The sequence below is a fragment of the Oncorhynchus clarkii genome, chromosome 12, assembly GCF_045791955.1.
Source record: "Oncorhynchus clarkii lewisi isolate Uvic-CL-2024 chromosome 12, UVic_Ocla_1.0, whole genome shotgun sequence".
Taxonomy (NCBI): domain Eukaryota; kingdom Metazoa; phylum Chordata; class Actinopteri; order Salmoniformes; family Salmonidae; genus Oncorhynchus; species Oncorhynchus clarkii.
In genome coordinates this window covers 19,672,863-19,691,404 of record NC_092158.1, presented here as the reverse complement: position 1 = coordinate 19,691,404, position 18,542 = coordinate 19,672,863, and the positions used below count along the sequence as shown (strand labels likewise).

Below are 18,542 nucleotides of genomic sequence, written 5' to 3'. Positions count from 1 at the left end.
CCAGAATTCTTCTGTGGGGATGGGAGAACCTTCCAGAAGGACAACCATCTCTGCAGCACTCCACCAATCAGGCCTTTATAGTAGAGTGGCCAGACGGAAGCCACTCCTCAGTAAAAGGCACATGAAGGCCCGCTTGGAGGTTGCCAAAATGCACCTACAAGAAACAATATTCTCTGGTCTGATGAACCCAAGATTGAACTCTTTGGCCTGAATGCCAAGAGTAAGGTCTGGAGGAAACCTGGCACCATCCCTACGGTGAACCACGGTGGTGGCAGCATCAAGCTGTGGGGATGCTTTTCAGCAGCAGGGACTGTGAGACTAGTCAGTATCGAGGAAAGATGAACGGAGAAAAGTACAGAGAGATCCTTGATAAAAACCTGTTCCAGAGAACTCAGGACCTCAGACTGGGGTGAAGGTTCACCTTCCAAAAGGACAACGACCCTAAGCACACAGCCAAGAGAACGCAGAAGTGGCTCTGGGGCAAGTCTCTGAACGTCCATGAGTGGCCCAGCCAGAGCCCAGACTTGAACCCGATTGTTACGGATACAGGTATCCTGTGTCTGTGTGTATCCTGTGTCAGTGTGTATCCTGTGTGTGTTTCTTTTCTCTCCTTCTCCCCTCACAGGTGAAAATCATTAATCCCCAATCAGTCAACAATCAACCCATCAATCAGAAGACACACCTCCTCCTGTTTCCTACCCTATCACAGTTCCTTCCCCATGGTTTAAAAACCCCATCATTTGTTTGTTCAAGGGAGCTCAATCTCTTTGTAATGCCATGTTGGTAGATAGCTGTTCTTTGTAGATTTCAGGGTAGCTCAATCTCTGTAATCCCATGTTGGTAGATAGCTGTTCTTTGATAGATTTCAGGAGAGCTCAATCTTTGTAATGCCATGTTGGTAGATAGCTGCTCTTGATAGATTTCAGAAGCTCAATCTTTGTAATGCTATGTTGGTAGATCGCTGTTCTTGTAGATTTCAGGAGAGCTCAATCTTTGTAATGACATGTTGGTAGATCTCTGCTCTTGATAGATTTCAGTAGCACAATCTCTTTGTAAATGCCATGTATGTAGATCTCGCTCTTTGTGTAATAATTAACCTCTTCTTTTGTTTGAGCACCTCCAAATCACTTTGTCATCTCCTGTGAGTATTGTTTTTGTTTATGGTGTTTGCTGGTGGGAAAAAGGGGAACCCAAGACAAGTCGCCCATGGGCATACACTACCCGTAGGTAAACTTTGTTAAAACACACTAGTTAGAACTGGGCGGACCACCCACTGTATTTTTGGTTAGTTAGTTAGCTGTTGTTGAAATAGGCTAGCCTAGCTTAGGGGTGTTTTTGCATATTTGTTTCTTTCCTTGGGTCCAGCTCAGCCCTTTTTCCTGCTCCCCCCCCCATTACCGTGTGTTTATAATAAACCCTGAGTTTGACGGTATTATTTCGGTTGTCGTGGTTATTTCGTTCACTTTTACTTTGTCACTATAATAATTTACATGAGTTATGTTACGGGTCTCACTACCATCCCCCCTAGACTGTCGGGCCAAAAGAGATTCGTAACACCGATCGAAGAGACCTAAAAATAGCTGTGCAGCGACACTTCCCATCCAACCTGACAGAGCTAGAGAGGATCTGCAGAGAATAGGAGAAACTCCCCAAATACAGGTGTGCCAAGCTTGTAGCGTCATACGAAAGACTCGTGGCTGTAATCTATGCCAAAGGTGCTTCAACAAAGTACTGAGTAAAGGGTCTGAATACTTATGTATAAATGTGATATTTATTTTGCTTTGTCATCATGGGGTATTGTGTGTAGATTGATGGAGAAAAAAATGAATACATTTTAGAATAAGGTTGTAACATAAAATGTGGAAAAAGTCAAAGGGTCTCAATACTTTCACCAGGGTAATGAAGGTGTTTAGGGCCAATTTCCCTCCATTTTTTTCCACCACTGAGCACTTTTCAGGTCTGCTGAGTGTAAACTTGAACGTTGTGAAAATTCTTTGCATCTTCCGGCGCATTTACTGTGTACACTGAGGTTGTACCCGCTTTAAGTTTACAGTTTTAACAGTGGCTCATAATGTATGCCTACCAGAGTGGCCTATCATCCAAAACAATGGAGAAAATGCATCATTACATTTTAACATGGAAATAGTTGTTCCATCATTCAGCCTACAGTAGCAGCCAGTGTGTGGTGTTCAATTCTTACATTCCATGAGACGTAAAAATAATAATAATAATAATAATACATGCAGGGCTTGACATTAACCTGATAATCTACTTGTCTTTCAGACAAGGTGACTGAAAATGTTTGATGCAAGTAAACACTTTACCAAATAAAATTAGTTATTATTCCCATACCATTACAGAGAATCAGACAAATTATGCTATGCTCTGCCTATTGGCTACTTAGCTTATTCAAGACCGTCTCAAAATACAACACTTTACCTGACTCGCTTTTCAAAGATGCACACATTTTGTGCTCTTGTTGGAAGCAGTCACTCCCCCACTGCTCCACTAGAAATTAGTTATAACTGTGCTAATAATGCACTAACTAGCAAAGAATATGAACAAATGTGCACAGGTGGCTAAATGCAGCTCTCACTTAGATCTCAAAACAAGCGTAGGGTTGGTTATCTGTTTACCAGGGTACTGAAGGGGTTAGAGCCATAGCTTTGATTATCATTTTACCTGGACCCTCACCTGACTTTCTTGCCCTGTTCCTGCAGCATCTTGACCAGTTCAGCGATGGGGTACTGGGCCTTGGCAGCACACAGACCATAACCTGAAGGACAGGAACACAGACAGTGAGGGAACCCAGTCTTCCGTAAAAACTAGCAGCTTTCAAAATAACAATTTCACATTTGCTTTGAAAACCTGTGAACTGCTGTTAGAAAAACAGAAGGAACACAATAAAAAACCTTTGGGAAAAACTGTCTACATTGACTGACTGGCACGTCTTAATCCAAATCAAAAACTGACTTCCACCTCTGAATTGTGATTAAAAAATGCTTGTAGAATTATCAAACATATTCAGGCAATCCCAGAGATTCTGACCCGGACATTGATATCGTAGATGATTAAAACACACGGGCATAAATCCTTATCGAACTTGCTTCAAAAGAATCCTAATATAAACAGTTTGAACATTTCGGAAATAAATGTTATTTCTCCGTTTTTGGTTTTGACAACAGGTATTTGGGCACCGTGAAACTGATCAAACCAGAACAGTGATAACAAGAAAGTTATTCAAACCAACATATCCCAGCAATAGGGAGTTAGGGAGTTTTTCTGTTGAGTATAATTTTAGAGGACCAGCGGATACCCAGAGGAACAGAGGATGTCTGAGGGCTCAGGCATAAACAAGTCTACTAACCTACTTTATCTGCATGGTTGGGTTTAAATTGCAGAATATGGTTTTGATAATAATCCTGCATACAAGGGGAGCTCTTTCCTCTCATTTCAACAAGACCGGAGGTAAAATAACAGAGCCTTTTATTTTATGAAACAATAAACAAACGCTGTAAAATAAACAGAAAGGACATCAAGGCTGAAAATAAAAATCAGTTGTGAAATGATTTCAAATCCCTTTATCTGAAGAAGTTCAGTGGGAGCATGTGCAGGATTCTGGAGGAGTGCAAACAGAAATCAATTATGTTACTGTTAAAGGAGCAATCAGTGATTGCTATGTCCATTTTGGACTTTAAAATTGATGATACATGGCCATTGATTCTTCAAGAATATAATTTATAAAATGCCACATGAGTTTCCAACTGCAGATTGCCCATGTAAGGATGATGGTATCAAAGTACTGATGGAAAATTACTTATTTTGCAAAACAAAGATAGTGGGACTTTCATAGAGGTACAGTGCGTTCAGAAAGTATTAATACCCCTGCAGTCAAAATAGATTTAATAAAAACAAATGATCACCTATCTACACACAATACCCCATAATGAAAAAGTGAAAATGTATTTTCTGGGCAAATTTATCGAAAATTAAATACCGAAATCTTTCATTTACATACAGTGTTCACCTTCCTTGGCATTTTTCCTATTTTGATGCCTTACAACTTGGAAATAAAATGGACAATTTGGGGGTTTGTATCATTTGATTTACACAACATGCCTACCACTTTGAAGATGCAAAATATTTATTTATTTATTGTGAAACAAACAAGAAATAAGACAAAAAAACTGAAAACTTGAGTGCATTAATGTTCAACCCCCTTCAAGAATTTCACTGTATTTAGCGATATCCATCAATGAAAAACATCCCCACAGCATGATGCTGCCACCACCATGCTTCCCTGTGGGGATGGTGTTCTCGGGGTGATGAGAGGTGTTGGATTTGCGCCAGACATAGCATTTTCCTTGATGGCCAAAAAGCTACATTTTTGTCTCACCTGACCGGAGGATCTTCTTCAATATGTTTGGGGTGTCTCCCACATGCCTTTTGGCAAACAACAAATGTTTGCGCTTATTTTTTTCTTTGAGCAATGCTTTTTTCTGGCCACTCTTCCGTAAAGCCCAGTTCTGTGGAGTGTACGGCTTAAAGTGGTCCTATGGACAGATACTCCAATCTCCGCTGTGGAGCTTCGCAGCTCCTTCAGGGTTATCTTTGGTCTCTTTGTTGGATCTCTGATTAATTCCCTCCTTGCCTGGTCCATGAGTTTTGGTGGATGGTCCTCTCGTGGCAGGTTTGTTGTGGTGCCATATTCTTTCCATTTTTTAATAATGGATTTAAGTGGTGCTCAGTGGGATGTTCAAAGTTTCTGATATTTTTTATAACCCAACCCTGACCTGTTTGAAGAGCTCCTTGGTCTTCATGGTACCGCTTGCTTGGTGGTGCCCCTTGCTTTGTGGTTTTGCAGACTCTGGGGCCTTTCGGAACAGGTGTATATATACACTGAGATCATATGACACTTAAATCAAGTCCACCTTTGTGCAATCTAACAAATTATGTGACTTCTGAAGGTAATTGGTTGCACCATATCTTATTTATGGGCTTCATAGCAAAGGGAGTGAATACATATGCACGCACCACTTTCCCATTATATTTTTTATTTTAATTTTTTGAAAGTTGTTTTTTTCATTTCCCTTCACCAATTTGGACTATTTTGTGTATGTCCATTACATGAAATCCAAATAAAAATCCATTTAAATTACAGGTTGTAATGCAACAAAATAGTAAAAACGCCAAGGGGAATGAATACTTTTCCAAGGCACTGTAAGTATTCACACACCGGAGTCAATATTTGTTAGAATCACCTTTGGCAGCGATTACAGCTGTGAGTATTTCCCTTAAGTCTAGAAGACCTGGATTGTACAATATTTGCCCATTATTGTTTAAAAAATTCTTCAAGCTTTGTCAAATTGGTTGCTGATCATTGCTTGACAGCCATTTTCAAGTCTTGCAATATATTTTCTAGACGATTTAAGTTAAAACTAACTAGGCCACTCAGGAACATTCAATGTCGTCTTGGTAACCAACTCCTAGTGTTTTAGGTTATTGTCCTGCAGAAAGGTGTATTTGCTCCCAGTGTCTGGTGGAAAGCAGACTGAACCAGGTTTTCCTCTAGGATTTTGCCTGTACTTAGGCAATTCCAGTTTTTATCCCACAAAAACGTATTTGCGGATGACAAGCATACATATAACATGATGCAGCCACCACCATACTTGAAAATATGAAAAGTGGTGGTCAGTGATGTGTTGTGTTGGATTCTTCCCAAACACTGTATTCTGGACAAAGTAAATTTCTTTGCCACATTTTTTGTAGTTTTACTTTATTGCAAACAGGATGCATGTTTTTTCATATTTGTCTTCTGTACAGGCATCCTTCTCTTCACACTGTCATTTAGGTTAGTATTGTGGAGTAACTAAAATGTTGATGATCCATCCTCAGGTCTCCGATCACAGCAATTCAACTCTGATAAAAGACACCATTGGCCTTATGGTGAAACCCCTGAGCGGTTTCCTTCATCTCCGGCAACTGAGTTAAAAAGGACACCTGTATCTTTGTAGTGACTGGGTGTATCGATACACCATCCAAAGAGTAATTAATAACTTCATGCTCAAATGGATATTTCATGTTTGCGTTTTTTTTTTTTTACACATCTACCAATAGTTGGCGGTCTTTGCAAGGCATTGGAAAACCTCCCTGGTCTTGATGGTTGAATCCGTGTTTGAGATGAGGTAGTCAAGACATATTAAGAGTCTAATTTTTAATGAATTTGTAAAAATGTCAAAAATGATTCCACTTTGACATTGAGGTGTGTGTAGGCCAGTGACACAAAGTCTCAATTTAATCCATTTTAAATTCAGGCTGTAACAACAAAATGTGGAAAAAGTCAAGGGGTGTGAATACCTTCGGAAGGCACTGTATATTGTCAGAATGTGTACATTATACGCTGAGAGCACATGCATTGCTCCAGTAAGTGTGGGTGGCTGAACATTTCTAACTTACCACGTAAGTCTTTACTTACTGTTCTTCACCATTCCAAAGCCAACCTAGGCCTGTCAAACATGATACGGACCATCAACACTCATCTGTCATATGGCCCGTGCAGAGTTCAGAAACCCCTCACTGAAATTAGCAGCATCCAAGAGAGAAACAATAATTCAAAGCAAATGGACAATTTAAAGCCTCAATTGCTGTTAACAATGTTTGATGGGCCTGTCACAACAGCCGTCAAATACTCGGCTTTAAACATAGCATGTTGCACTGAACATGTCTGTCTACGGTCTATTCTTGCTTCTTAATGATATATATATATATATATATATATATATATATATATATATTTATAATAATACGGACTCAAACACAAGGCTTTCTCCTAACGAAAACAAGCCCGCCCAGACAAGACCCATGTTTATAATTTTTTTTTTTAAAGTCTTAAACGTTTCCACAGATGTCAATCAAGAAAAGTGACTGCGACTGGTCCAATTATAGGAAATGTGAACAGGAAAACAAGACTGCCCCGGTTCCAGCTCAGGCCTGGTGTAGTTTTGTGCACTGGAGTCAGATGGAGAACCTGGGACCCACTGACAGACCACAACACAGCGAGCAACAGTGGAACAGTGCACCATAACACCAGGCCTCAGTAGCTGAGGATCACCTTTCAGTCTGGCAGGACTAGCTGGCACATAAACACCAGGTAAATTGGAAAAATTAGGAGAAGATGCTTGAAAATATTGTTCGGGTACAAAAAAAGTCTGGGTTTGCAGTAGTCAGTTAGACCACTGTGTACTTTGAGGATTCAGAACATCCTCCACAATAGATACATAGATCCTAAGTCTCCACCACTGTCTACAGATGTCCGTGGTTTAGATCAATGTTAGATAGACAGGGTCTAACGTCTGGGTCAGGACACCCTACAGTTGAGCCTTGCTGGACGGCTGGAAGACCAGGGGTATTGTGTTGTGCTTGGCCCCACATGCTTGTTTCCTCTGGAGTGGCCACATGTTTATATTTTCTCTCTCTACATTTATCCCCCTACATCTCATCGCCACTCCATCTGTCCTGGGGTGATGAATAAAACGAGTGAAAATCTGTCACTCATTGAAAGTAAGTCTGGTAGATATGTTCTTTGTGCACTAGTTCTATGCTTCCCATTCTTAAGTTTAGTTTTTGCGTCTTTAAATTTCAGTTTTGCACACCAGCTTCAAACAGCTGAAAATACAATATTCTTGGATATTGAAAATATATTTCACAGCGGTTTAGGTGGTACAATGACTCTACACTATACATTGTATTGTTACATACACTGATTCTCTACACTACGATAACTTTGTTACATACAGTGGAATTAGGCTAACTATTACACATTTTGCAAACTGGAAATGGCAAGGCGATTTCTGCATATTAAGTGAGAAGTAGGCATTGGTCTGAAGCTTAAAAGCAAAGGAAATTCACAAGTACCACAATGCAAGTACCACAGATTCCGGGCAATTTCTCACATGGAATAGCCTTCATTTATCAGAACAAGAATAGACTGACGAGTTACAGAAGAAAGGTATTTGTTTCTGGACATTTTGAGCCTGTAATCGAACCAGCAAATGCAGATATTCAACTAGTCTAAAGGAGGACATTTATTGCTTCTTTAAATCATTTCTGATGTCTTCACTATCATTCTACAATGTAGAAACTAGTGAAAAACCCTTGAATGCGTAGGTCTGTCAACTTTTGACTGGAACTGTGTATGTGTGTGGAAGTAGGAAGTTAACAAACACTTAGGATGGAGTCATTAAAACTTGTTGTTCAACCACTCCACAAATTTCTTGTTAACAAACTATAGTTTTGGCAAGTCGGTTAGGACATCTACTGTGTGCATGACAAGTAATTTTTCCAACAATTGTTTACAGACATATTATTTCACTTATAATTCACTGTATCACAATTCCAGTTGGTCTGAAGTTTACATAAAATAAGTTGGCTCTGCCTTTAAACAGCTTGGAAAATTCCAGAAAATTATGTCATGGCTTTAGAAGCTTCTGATAGGCTAATTGACATCATTCGAGTCAATTGGAGGTGTACCTGTGGATGCATTTCAAGGCCCATCTTCAAACTCAGTGCCTCTTTGCTTGACATGGGAAAATCAAAAGAAATCAGCAAAGACCTCTGAATTTTTTTTGTAGACCTCCACAAGTCTGGTTCATCCTTGGGAGCAATTTCCAAATGCCTGAAAGTACCACGTTCATCTGTACAAACAATAGTATGCAAGTATAAACACCATGGGACTACGCAGCCGTCATACCGCTCAGGAAGGAGACGCGTTCTGTCTCCTAGAGATGAGCGTACTTTGGTACGAAAAGTGCAAATCAATCCCAGAACAACAGCAAAGGAACTTGTGAAGATGCTAGAGGAAACAGGTACGAAAGTATCTATATCCACAGTAAAACGAGTCCTATATCGATATAACCTGAAAGGCCACTCAGCAAGGAAGAAGCCACTGCTCCAAAACCACCATTAAAAAGCCAGACTACGGTTTGCAACTGCACATGGGGACAAAAATCGTAAATTTTTGGGAGAAATGTCCTCTGGTCTGATGAAACAAAAATAGAACTGTTTGGCCATAATGACCATCATTATGTTTGGAGGAAAAAGGGGGAGGCTTGCAAGCCAAAGAACACCATCCCAACCGTGAAGCATTCACTCAATTTATTGTGGGAACCTTTGACCCAAGTTAAACAATTTAAAGGCAATGCTACCAAATATCAACTGAGTGCATGTAAACTTCTGACCCAAATGGGAATGTGATGAAAGAAATAAAAGCTGAAATAATTCTCTACTATTATTCTGACATTTCACATTCTTAAAAATAAAGTGGTGATCCTAACTGACCTAAAACAGGCCATTTCTACACAGATTAAATGTCAGAAATAGAGAAAAACTGAGTTTAAATGTATTTGGCTAAGGTGTATGTAAACTTCAACCTTCCAACCGTGTGTGTGTGTACATACATACGTACGTGTACATACGTACACACACATTGCACAACCTTCAATGTTATGTCATAATTACGTAAAATTCTGGCAAATTAGGCGGCCCAAACTGTTGCATATACACTGACTCTGCGTGCAATGAACGCAAGAGAAGTGACACAATTTCACCTGGTTAATATTGCCTGCTAACCAGGATTTCTTTTGGCTAAAGGTTTAAAAATATATACTTCTGTGTATTGATTTTAAGAAAGGCATTGATGTTTATGGTTAGGTACACATTGGAGCAATGATACGCACCGCATCGATTATATGCAACGCAGGACACGCTAGATAAACTAGTAATATCATCAACCATGTGTAGTTAACTAGTGATTATGATTGATTGATTATTTTTTATAAGATAAGTTTAATGCTAGCTAGCAACTTACCTTGGCTTACTGCATTCGCGTAACAGGCTGGCTCCTCGTGGAGTGCAACGTAATCAGGTGGTTAGAGCGTTGGACTAGTTAACTGTAAGGTTGCAAGATTGAATCCCCCGAGCTGACAAGGTAAAAATCTGTCGTTCTGCCCCTGAACGAGGCAGTTGGCCTAGGAAGTGTGGGTTGTCATTGAAAATAAGAATGTGTTCTTAACTGACTTGCCAAGGTAAATAAAGATTAAATAAAGGTGTATTTTTTTTGTATTTTCTTTTTTCCAAAATCGGCCAAATCGGTGTACAAAAATACAGTTTTCCGATTATGAAAACTTGAAATCGGCACAAATTAATCGGCCATTCCGATTGATCGGTCGACCTCTACTTTGAACGTTTCTTTAATTGCACTCACAAAAACCATCAAGCGCTATGATGAAACTGGCTCTCATGAGGACCGCCACAGGAAAGGAAGACCCAGAGTTGCCTCTGCTGCAGAGCATAAGTTAATTAGAGAGTTACCAGCCTCAGAAATTGCAGCCCAATAAATGCTTCACAGAGATTAAGTAACAGACACAACTGAACAGCAACTGTTCAGAGGACACAGTGAATCAGGCCTTCAATTGCTGCAAAGGACAAAGGGCCACTAAAGGACACCAATAATAAGAAGAGAATTGCTTGGGCCAAGGAACACGAGAAATGGACATTACAACGGTGGAAATCTGTCCTTTGGTTCAATGAGTCCAAATTTAAGATTTTTGGTATCATCCGCCAAGTCTTTGAGAGACGCAGAGTAGGTGAACGGATGATCTCCACGTGTGTGGTTCCCACCGTGAAGCATGAAGGTGGTGGTGTGATGGTGCTTTGCTGGTGATACTGTCAGTGATTTATTTAACCAGCATGGCTACCACAGGATTCTGTAGCGATATGCCATCCCATCTGGTTTACACTTAGCGGGACTATCATTTGATTTTTCAACAGGATAATGACCCAAAACACACCTCCAGGCTGTGTAAGGGTTATTTGACCAAGAAGGAGAGTGATGGAGTGCTGCATCAGATGACCTGGCCTCCACAATCACCCGACCTCAACCCAAGTGAGATGGTTTGGGATCAGTAGGACCGCAGAGTGAAGGAAAAGTAGCCAACAAGTGCTCAGCATATGTGGGAACTCCTTCCAGACTGTTGGAAAATAATTATAGGTGAAGCTGGTTGAGAGAATGACAAGAATGTGCAAAGCTGTCAAGGCAAAGGGTGGCTACTTTGAGGAATCTAAAATATTTAGATTTGTTTAACACTTTGTTGATTACTACATGATTCCATGTGTTATTTCATAGTTTTGATGCCTTCATGATTTTTATACAATGTAGAAAATATATGTATATATTTTTTTAAACTTGAATGAGTAGGTGTGTCCAAACTTTTGACTGGTACTAATATATATACACACACACTGCTCAAAAAAATAAAGCGAACACTAAAATAACACATCCTAGATCTGAATGAATGAAATATTCTTATTAAATACTTTTTTCTTTACATAGTTGAATGTGCTGACAACAAAATCAAACAAAAATTATCAATGGAAATCAAATTTATCAACTCATGGAGGTCTGGATTTGGAGTCACACTCAAAATTAAAGTGGAAAACCACACTACAGGCTGATCCAACTTTGATGTAATGTCCTTAAAACAAGTCAAAATGAGGCTCAGTAGTGTGTGTGACCTCCATGTGCCTGTATGACCTCCCTACAACACCTGGGCATGCTCCTGATGAGTCTGTGGTGCAACGTGGCATTGGTGGATGGAGCGAGACATGATGTCCCAGATGTGCCAGTCCATAGCATCAATGCCTTCCTCTTGAAGGAACTGCTGATACACTCCAGCCACATGAGGTCTAGCATTGTCTTGCATTAGGAGGAACCAAGGGCCAACCGCACCAGCATATGGTCTCACAGGGGGTCTGAGGATCTCATCTCAGTACCTAATGGCAGTCAGGCTACCTCTGGCGAGCACATGGAGGGCTGTGCGGCCCCCCAAAAGAAATACCACCCCACACCATGACTGACCCACCGCCAAACCGGTCATGCTGGAGGATGTTGCAGGCAGCAGAACGTTCTCCACGGCGTCTCCAGACTCTGTCACGTCTGTCACGTGCTCAGTGTGAACCTGCTTTCATCTGTGAAGAGCACAGGGCGCCAGTGGCGAATTTGCCAATCTTGGTGTTCTCTGGCAAATGCCAAACGTCCTGCACGGTGTTGGGCTGTAAGCACAACCCCCACTTGTGGACGTCGGGCCCTCATACCACCCTCATGGAGTCTGTTTCTGACCGTTTGAGCACATTTGTGGCCTGCTGGAGGTCATTTTGCAGGGCTCTGTCAGTGCTCCTCCTTGCACAAAGGCGGCGGTAGCGGTCCTACTGCTGGGTTGTTGCCCTCCTAGGGCCTCCTCCACGTCTCCTGATGTACTGGCCTGTCTCCTGGTAGCGCCTCCATGCTCTGGACACTACGCTGACAGACACAACAAACCTTCTTGCCACAGCTCGCATTGATGTCCCATCCTGGATGAGCTGCACTACCTGAGCCACTTGTGCGGGTTGTAGACTCCGTCTCATGCTACCACTAGAGTGAAAGCACCGCCAGCATTCAAAAGTGACCAAAACATCAGCCAGGAAGCATAGGAACTGAGAAGTGGTCTGTGGTCACCACCTGCAGAACCACTCCTTTATTGGGGGTGTCTTGCTAATTGCCTATAATTTCCACCTGTTGTCTATTCCATTTGCACAACAGCATGTGAAATGTATTGTCAATCAGTGTTGCTTCCTAAGTGGACAGTTTGATTTCACAGAAGTGTGATTGACTTGGAGTTACATTGTGTTGTTTAAGTGTTCCCTTTATTTTTTTGAGCAGTGTATATTTATATAAATAAATCAATAAAAGGATCCTAAGCAACCTGCCGACACATTGTATTATAATACAATAGACCAACACAGCCATTGTAGTAGGTCAAAGCTGTGTGCTGGAAAAACTTAGTTGAAGTAGGTATTGTGGTGCTCATGTGAATTTCCGTTATTTTTCAGCTTCAGACCAATGCCTACTTCTCACTTAAAAAAAAGTTTACAGGTGATTTTTGTTAAAGGTGCATTATACAACATTTCCACATTCTTTGACTAACCAAATGACTGTCATTTGCAGTGCTATTGTAACCTACAATCCAGCCCATGAGAAAAGGTCTGGACCTTAATGGCACAGGTGGTGTGCTTGCATAACTGCAAGGGATGCTGGTTTAAACCCTGGTAAGCTGCCTCTAAATAAACTAGACTGCAACAGAGTCTTACATTGTAAAGTAGGACTTCCATTCATATTAAAGTTTTAACTCAAAGCAAAACTGTTTAACTGATTGACTTCTGAAAGTCTTAGCTCAGACTCTGATGGTCAGACTTTTACAGTTTGTTTCTAGCCTAAAGCGTTGCAGAGTTATGCATTTTAAATACTGGTTATCAGGGTTTGGGAGAGGTTGCCAACCACCACCAAATCTTCGTCCCAGTCTCAGGTCTTTTGCAGACTCCATCAGGTTTTCTTCCAGAATGGTCCTGTATTTGGCTCCATCCATCTTCCCATCAATTTTAACCATCTTCCCTGTCCCTGCTGAAGAAAAGCAGGCCCAAACCATGATGCTGCCACCACCATGTTTGACAGTGGGGATGGTGTGTTCAGCTGTGTTGCTTTTACGCCAAACATAACGTTTTGCATTGTTGCCAAAAAGTTCAATTTTGGTTTCATCTGACCAGAGCACCTTCTTCCACATGTTTGGTGTGTCTCCCAGGTGGCTTGTGGCAAACTTTAAACAACACTTTTTATGGATATCTTTAAGAAATGGCTTTCTTCTTGCCACTCTTCCATAAAGGCCAGATTTGTGCAATATACGACTGATTGTTGTCCTATGGACAGAGTCTCCCACCTCAGCTGTAGATTTCTGCAGTTCATCCAGAGTGATCATGGGCCTCTTGGCTGCATCTCTGATCAGTCTTCTCCTTGTATGAGCTGAAAGTTTAGAGGGACGGCCAGGTCTTGGTAGATTTGCAGTGGTCTGATACTCCTTCCATTTCAATATTATCGCTTGCACAGTGCTCCTTGGGATGTTTAAAGCTTGGGAAATCTTTTTGTATCCAAATCCGGCTTTAAACTTCTTCACAACAGTATCTCGGACCTGCCTGGTGTGTTCCTTGTTCTTCATGATGCTCTCTGCGCTTTTAACGGACCTCTGAGACTATCACAGTGCAGGTGCATTTATACAGAGACTTGATTACACACAGGTGGATTGTATTTATCATCATTAGTCATTTAGGTCAACATTGGATCATTCAGAGATCCTCACTGAACTTCTGGAGAGAGTTTGCTGCACTGAAAGTAAAGGGGCTGAATAATTTTGCACGCCCAATTTTTCAGTTTTTGATTTGTTAAAAAAGTTTGAAATATCCAATAAATGTCGTTCCACTTCATGATTGTGTCCCACTTGTTGTTGATTCTTCACAAAAAAATACAGTTTTTAATCTTTATGTTTGAAGCCTGAAATGTGGCAAAAGGTCGCAAAGTTCAAGGGGGCCGAATACTTTCGCAAGGCACTGTATATATAGAGCAAGCGTGACTAAATTCGAGCCCAGTAACTTTGCTCGCAGCATCCTCCTTTGATACACTCGTCTGGCTGCCACGAAAAACCCCCACCTGCCGATCTGCAAGAAGTGTGTGCGTGCCACTGGCGATGTACTTCGCTGGACATGCTAGCTGTTCTTGGAGCCGCATCATCACTTCATACGCATTCTGTCGTGGTGTTACCAGTTGGCCCACTACTACCTGGTAGTACTGGTAAAATGTAAGTTATGAATCGCAAATCACCATACAGCTGACACACTTCGATTTCAATCATTTTGACTTCAATTTGGTTGTGCAAAAATACTATCAGCTTGCACAGCGTCTTTGCTGATGAATGCCCTGATCTCTGGCCAGTCAATTTTTTAAATTACATTGTTTTTCCGTCTATTAAATCGCTTCTAATACATCAGAAAATCGCTTCTAATACATCAGAAAATGATGCAATAACCATGGATATAACAGACTTTGTTTATAATGAGGGACCTCCCACGTTTAACATGGACACATAAATAGTAGGAATTTACAGTGGTTTCAGCCATGACCGTATTAGCGAGAAATTAATTATCTGCACGTCGCCTGCAGGTGCGAGCGTGTTTCACTGTCCAATCCGAGGCTCGAAAATGATCTGAGCGCGTGACCTGAGGCTGTTTGGTCTCTTGGGGATCAACTTGGGAAAGCCTCAAGGGAGAGCGGACAGCGCTTTATAAACAAAGAGCCGCATATATTGGCAAAAAAAGCTTTAAAATATTTTTGGGATGTCTGGAGAAAAGTGAGTCGGGCATCAGTTAAACAGTAATTCAACTTTGTCCGGCCTCATCTTTAATTATTTCATATATTTTACATGTGATAAGGCCAGAGATAATTAAAGACACCAAAATTCTGGTAGTTTACTGGTAAACTTTGAAAGTTTCCAGTAATATACCCTCCATTTGCAACCCTAATTGGGACCAGGGTTGGGTAGGTTAATTTATTAATATAATCCGTTAGTTACCTGTCCAAAATGTCATCAGTAACTTAACCCTTGAATAACACAAATGTAATCGGATTATCTCCTTAAGAGGTGCAGGTTAGTAGTTGGCACTGCCATGAAGTCATGAAATGAGATTTTAAGCAAAACAATCACCTTAACCACACTGCTAACCCTAAGGCCTAACCTTAAATTAAGAACAAAAAGCTCATTTTTACAATAGACTTTAGCCAATTTTGACTTTGTAGCTAGCCCATCTAGCGCAAATAACTAATTGGGATGAACATTGAGAGTGAGTCACCCACTACATTCAGGGTGATTCAAGTCCCATTCCAAAACATGACCCAGGCTCTTGGACCACCTTGGGATGGAGTGGGCCTGCATGGATGATGGGCCCTACAGGAGAGGTGCCCCAGTGAAGGTTAGCAAATTAGCTGGTGATGTAACAAGGTCAACAGAGGTAAGATAAATAAAGAAAAAAGTTCTGTAATATCTAAAAAATGTAGATGGCAAAGGACATGTTTTATACTTTCTGCACAAGACCTTTGGCCACAACCCACTTACTCTCTAGGTCTTAAAAACGTTTGCAAGTTGAACCCTGTGTACACGAGTGGTTTAGTTTACATTAACCTACTGTCAGTGTCCCAGTGTGTGTAAGTACACTCACTACATGGCCAAAAGTGCTAGCAAGTATCTCATTCCAAAATCATGGTCATTAAAAATGGAGCTTCCCCCCCTTTTACTGCTATAACAGCCTCCACTATTCTGGGAAGGCTTTCCCACTAGATGTAAAATTGCTGCAGTGACTTGCTTCCATTTCATGAAGCTCCCGACGAACAGTTCTTGTGCTGACGTTGCTTCCAAGAGGCAGTTTGGAACTCGATAGTGAGTGTTGCAATCGAGGACAGACTATTTTTACACGCTACGCGCTTCAGCCCTTGGCGGTCCCGTACTGTGAGCTTGTGTGGCCTACCACTTCACGGCTGAGCCATTGTTGCTCCTAGACATTTCCTCTTCACAACAACAGTTGACCGGGCAGCTCTAGCAGGGCAGAAATGTGACAAATTGACTTGTTGTAAAGGTGGCATCCTATAACGGTGCCACATTGAAAGTCATGGAGCTCTTCAGTACGTGCAATTCTACTGCCAATGTTTGTCTATGGAGATTGTATGGCTGTGTGCTCAATTGTGTATACCTGTCAGCAAAGGGTGTGGCTGAAATAGCCGAATCCACTAATTTGTCCACATATTTTTGTGTATCACCGTGTTCATGCTGTGTGTACGTGTACATGTGTGCGGTGCTTAGGTTTTGACTACCTGGAGTAGAGGTCGACCGATCAATCGGAATGGCCGATTAATTAGGGTACACTAATCAAGTTCAAGTTTTCATAACAATCGGAAATCTGTATTTTTGGGCGCCGATTTGCCAATTTTTTTTATACCTTTATTTAACTAGGCAAGTCAGTTAATAACACATTCTTATTTTCAATGACGGCCTAGGAACGGTGGGTTAACCGCCTTGTTCAGGGGCTAAATGACAGATTTTCACCTTGTCAGCTCGCGGGATCTGATCTTGCAACCTTACAGTTAACTAGTCCAACGCAATAACGACCTGCCGCTCTCTCGTTGCACTCCACAAGGAGTGAATGCAGTAAGCCAAGGTAAGTTGCTAGCTAGCATTAAACTTATCTTATAAAAAAACAATCAATCATAATCACTAGTTAACTACACATGGTTGATGATATTACTAGATATTATCCTGCGTTGCATATAATCCGACTGAGCATACAAGCATACAAGTATCTGACTGAGCGGTGGTAGGCACCAGCTCGTACGCATTCATTCAAATAGCACTTTCGTGCATTTTGCCAGCAGCTCTTCGTTGTGCGTCAAGCATTGCGCTGTTTATGACTTCAAGCCTATCAACACCCGAGATGAGGCTGGTGTAACCAAAGTGAAATGGCTAGCTAGTTAGCGCGCGCTAACTAGAGGGATGGAAGCTATACTGTTTCACTGGCAATACTAAAGTGCCTATAAGAACATCCAATAGTCAAAGGTTAATGAAATACAAATGGTATAGAGGGAAATAGTCCTATAATTCCTATAATAACTACAACCTAAAACTTCTTACCTGGGAATATTGAAGACTCATGTTAAAAGGAACCACCAGCTTTCATATGTTCTCATGTTCTGAGCAAGGAACTGAAACGTTAGCTTTCTTACATAGCACATATTGCACTTTTACTTTCTTCTCCAACACTTTGTTTTTGAATTATTTAAACCAAATTGAACAGGTTTCATTATTTACTTGAGGCTAAATATATATATATATATATATATATATATATATATATATATATATATATATATATATATATATATATATACACATATATATATATACACATATATACACATATATATATATATACATATACATATATATACATATACATATATATATACCGATTATTGGAGGACCAAAAAAGCCAATACCGATTAATCGGGCGATTTAAAATATGTATATATATATATATGCATATGTGTATATATATATATATATACACATATATATATACACATATACATATATATATATATACATATTTTAAATCGCCCGATTAATCGGTATTGGCTTTTTTGGTCCTCCAATAATCGGTATCAGTGTTTAAAAATTATAAATTGGTCGACCTCTAACCTGGAGTGATGATGATGTTTTGGGCGTCTTTGATCATTTCAACAGTTTGGTCCACGTTGACCTCTGTGTGTGTTCCTATGATCTCCATGGGCTTTCCTGACCCAGTGGATGACGTACCGTACCCACCCAGGATCACATTGGCCAGGGAACGGTTCATGGCCTAGCCAGTGGGAGAGAGGAGAAGAGGGGGTGGAAATAATAAAAAGCTGCTCATTTCTTTTGAGTCAACTGCAGTTTCAATGAACCCAGTTTCCTTCAGGCAGTCAATGCAGCCAGGAAGGCATTTAAGTACAGTTAGAGTTCCTCCTAGTGGAAAACGGTGGAAGCACAGAAAATGCCACTTGCATATTTCAGCATTTTCAAGGTTTACCTGTATAGTAA

At 40.7% G+C, this 18,542-nt stretch overlaps 1 protein-coding gene across 3 annotated transcripts in view; it reads right to left on the bottom strand.

Moving 5' to 3' along the window:
* LOC139422852 (NAD(P) transhydrogenase, mitochondrial-like) overlaps positions 1–18,542 on the bottom strand; it is an 81,248-nt gene that overhangs the window by 6,646 nt on the left and 56,060 nt on the right. For all 3 annotated transcript variants that reach the window (XM_071174266.1, XM_071174267.1, XM_071174268.1), the window contains 2 exons: positions 18,162–18,321; positions 2,695–2,776 (listed from right to left, as the gene is read on the bottom strand). In XM_071174266.1, coding sequence (XP_071030367.1) covers positions 2,695–2,776; positions 18,162–18,321 — 242 coding nt within the window. The remainder of the gene's footprint in view (positions 1–2,694; positions 2,777–18,161; positions 18,322–18,542) is intronic.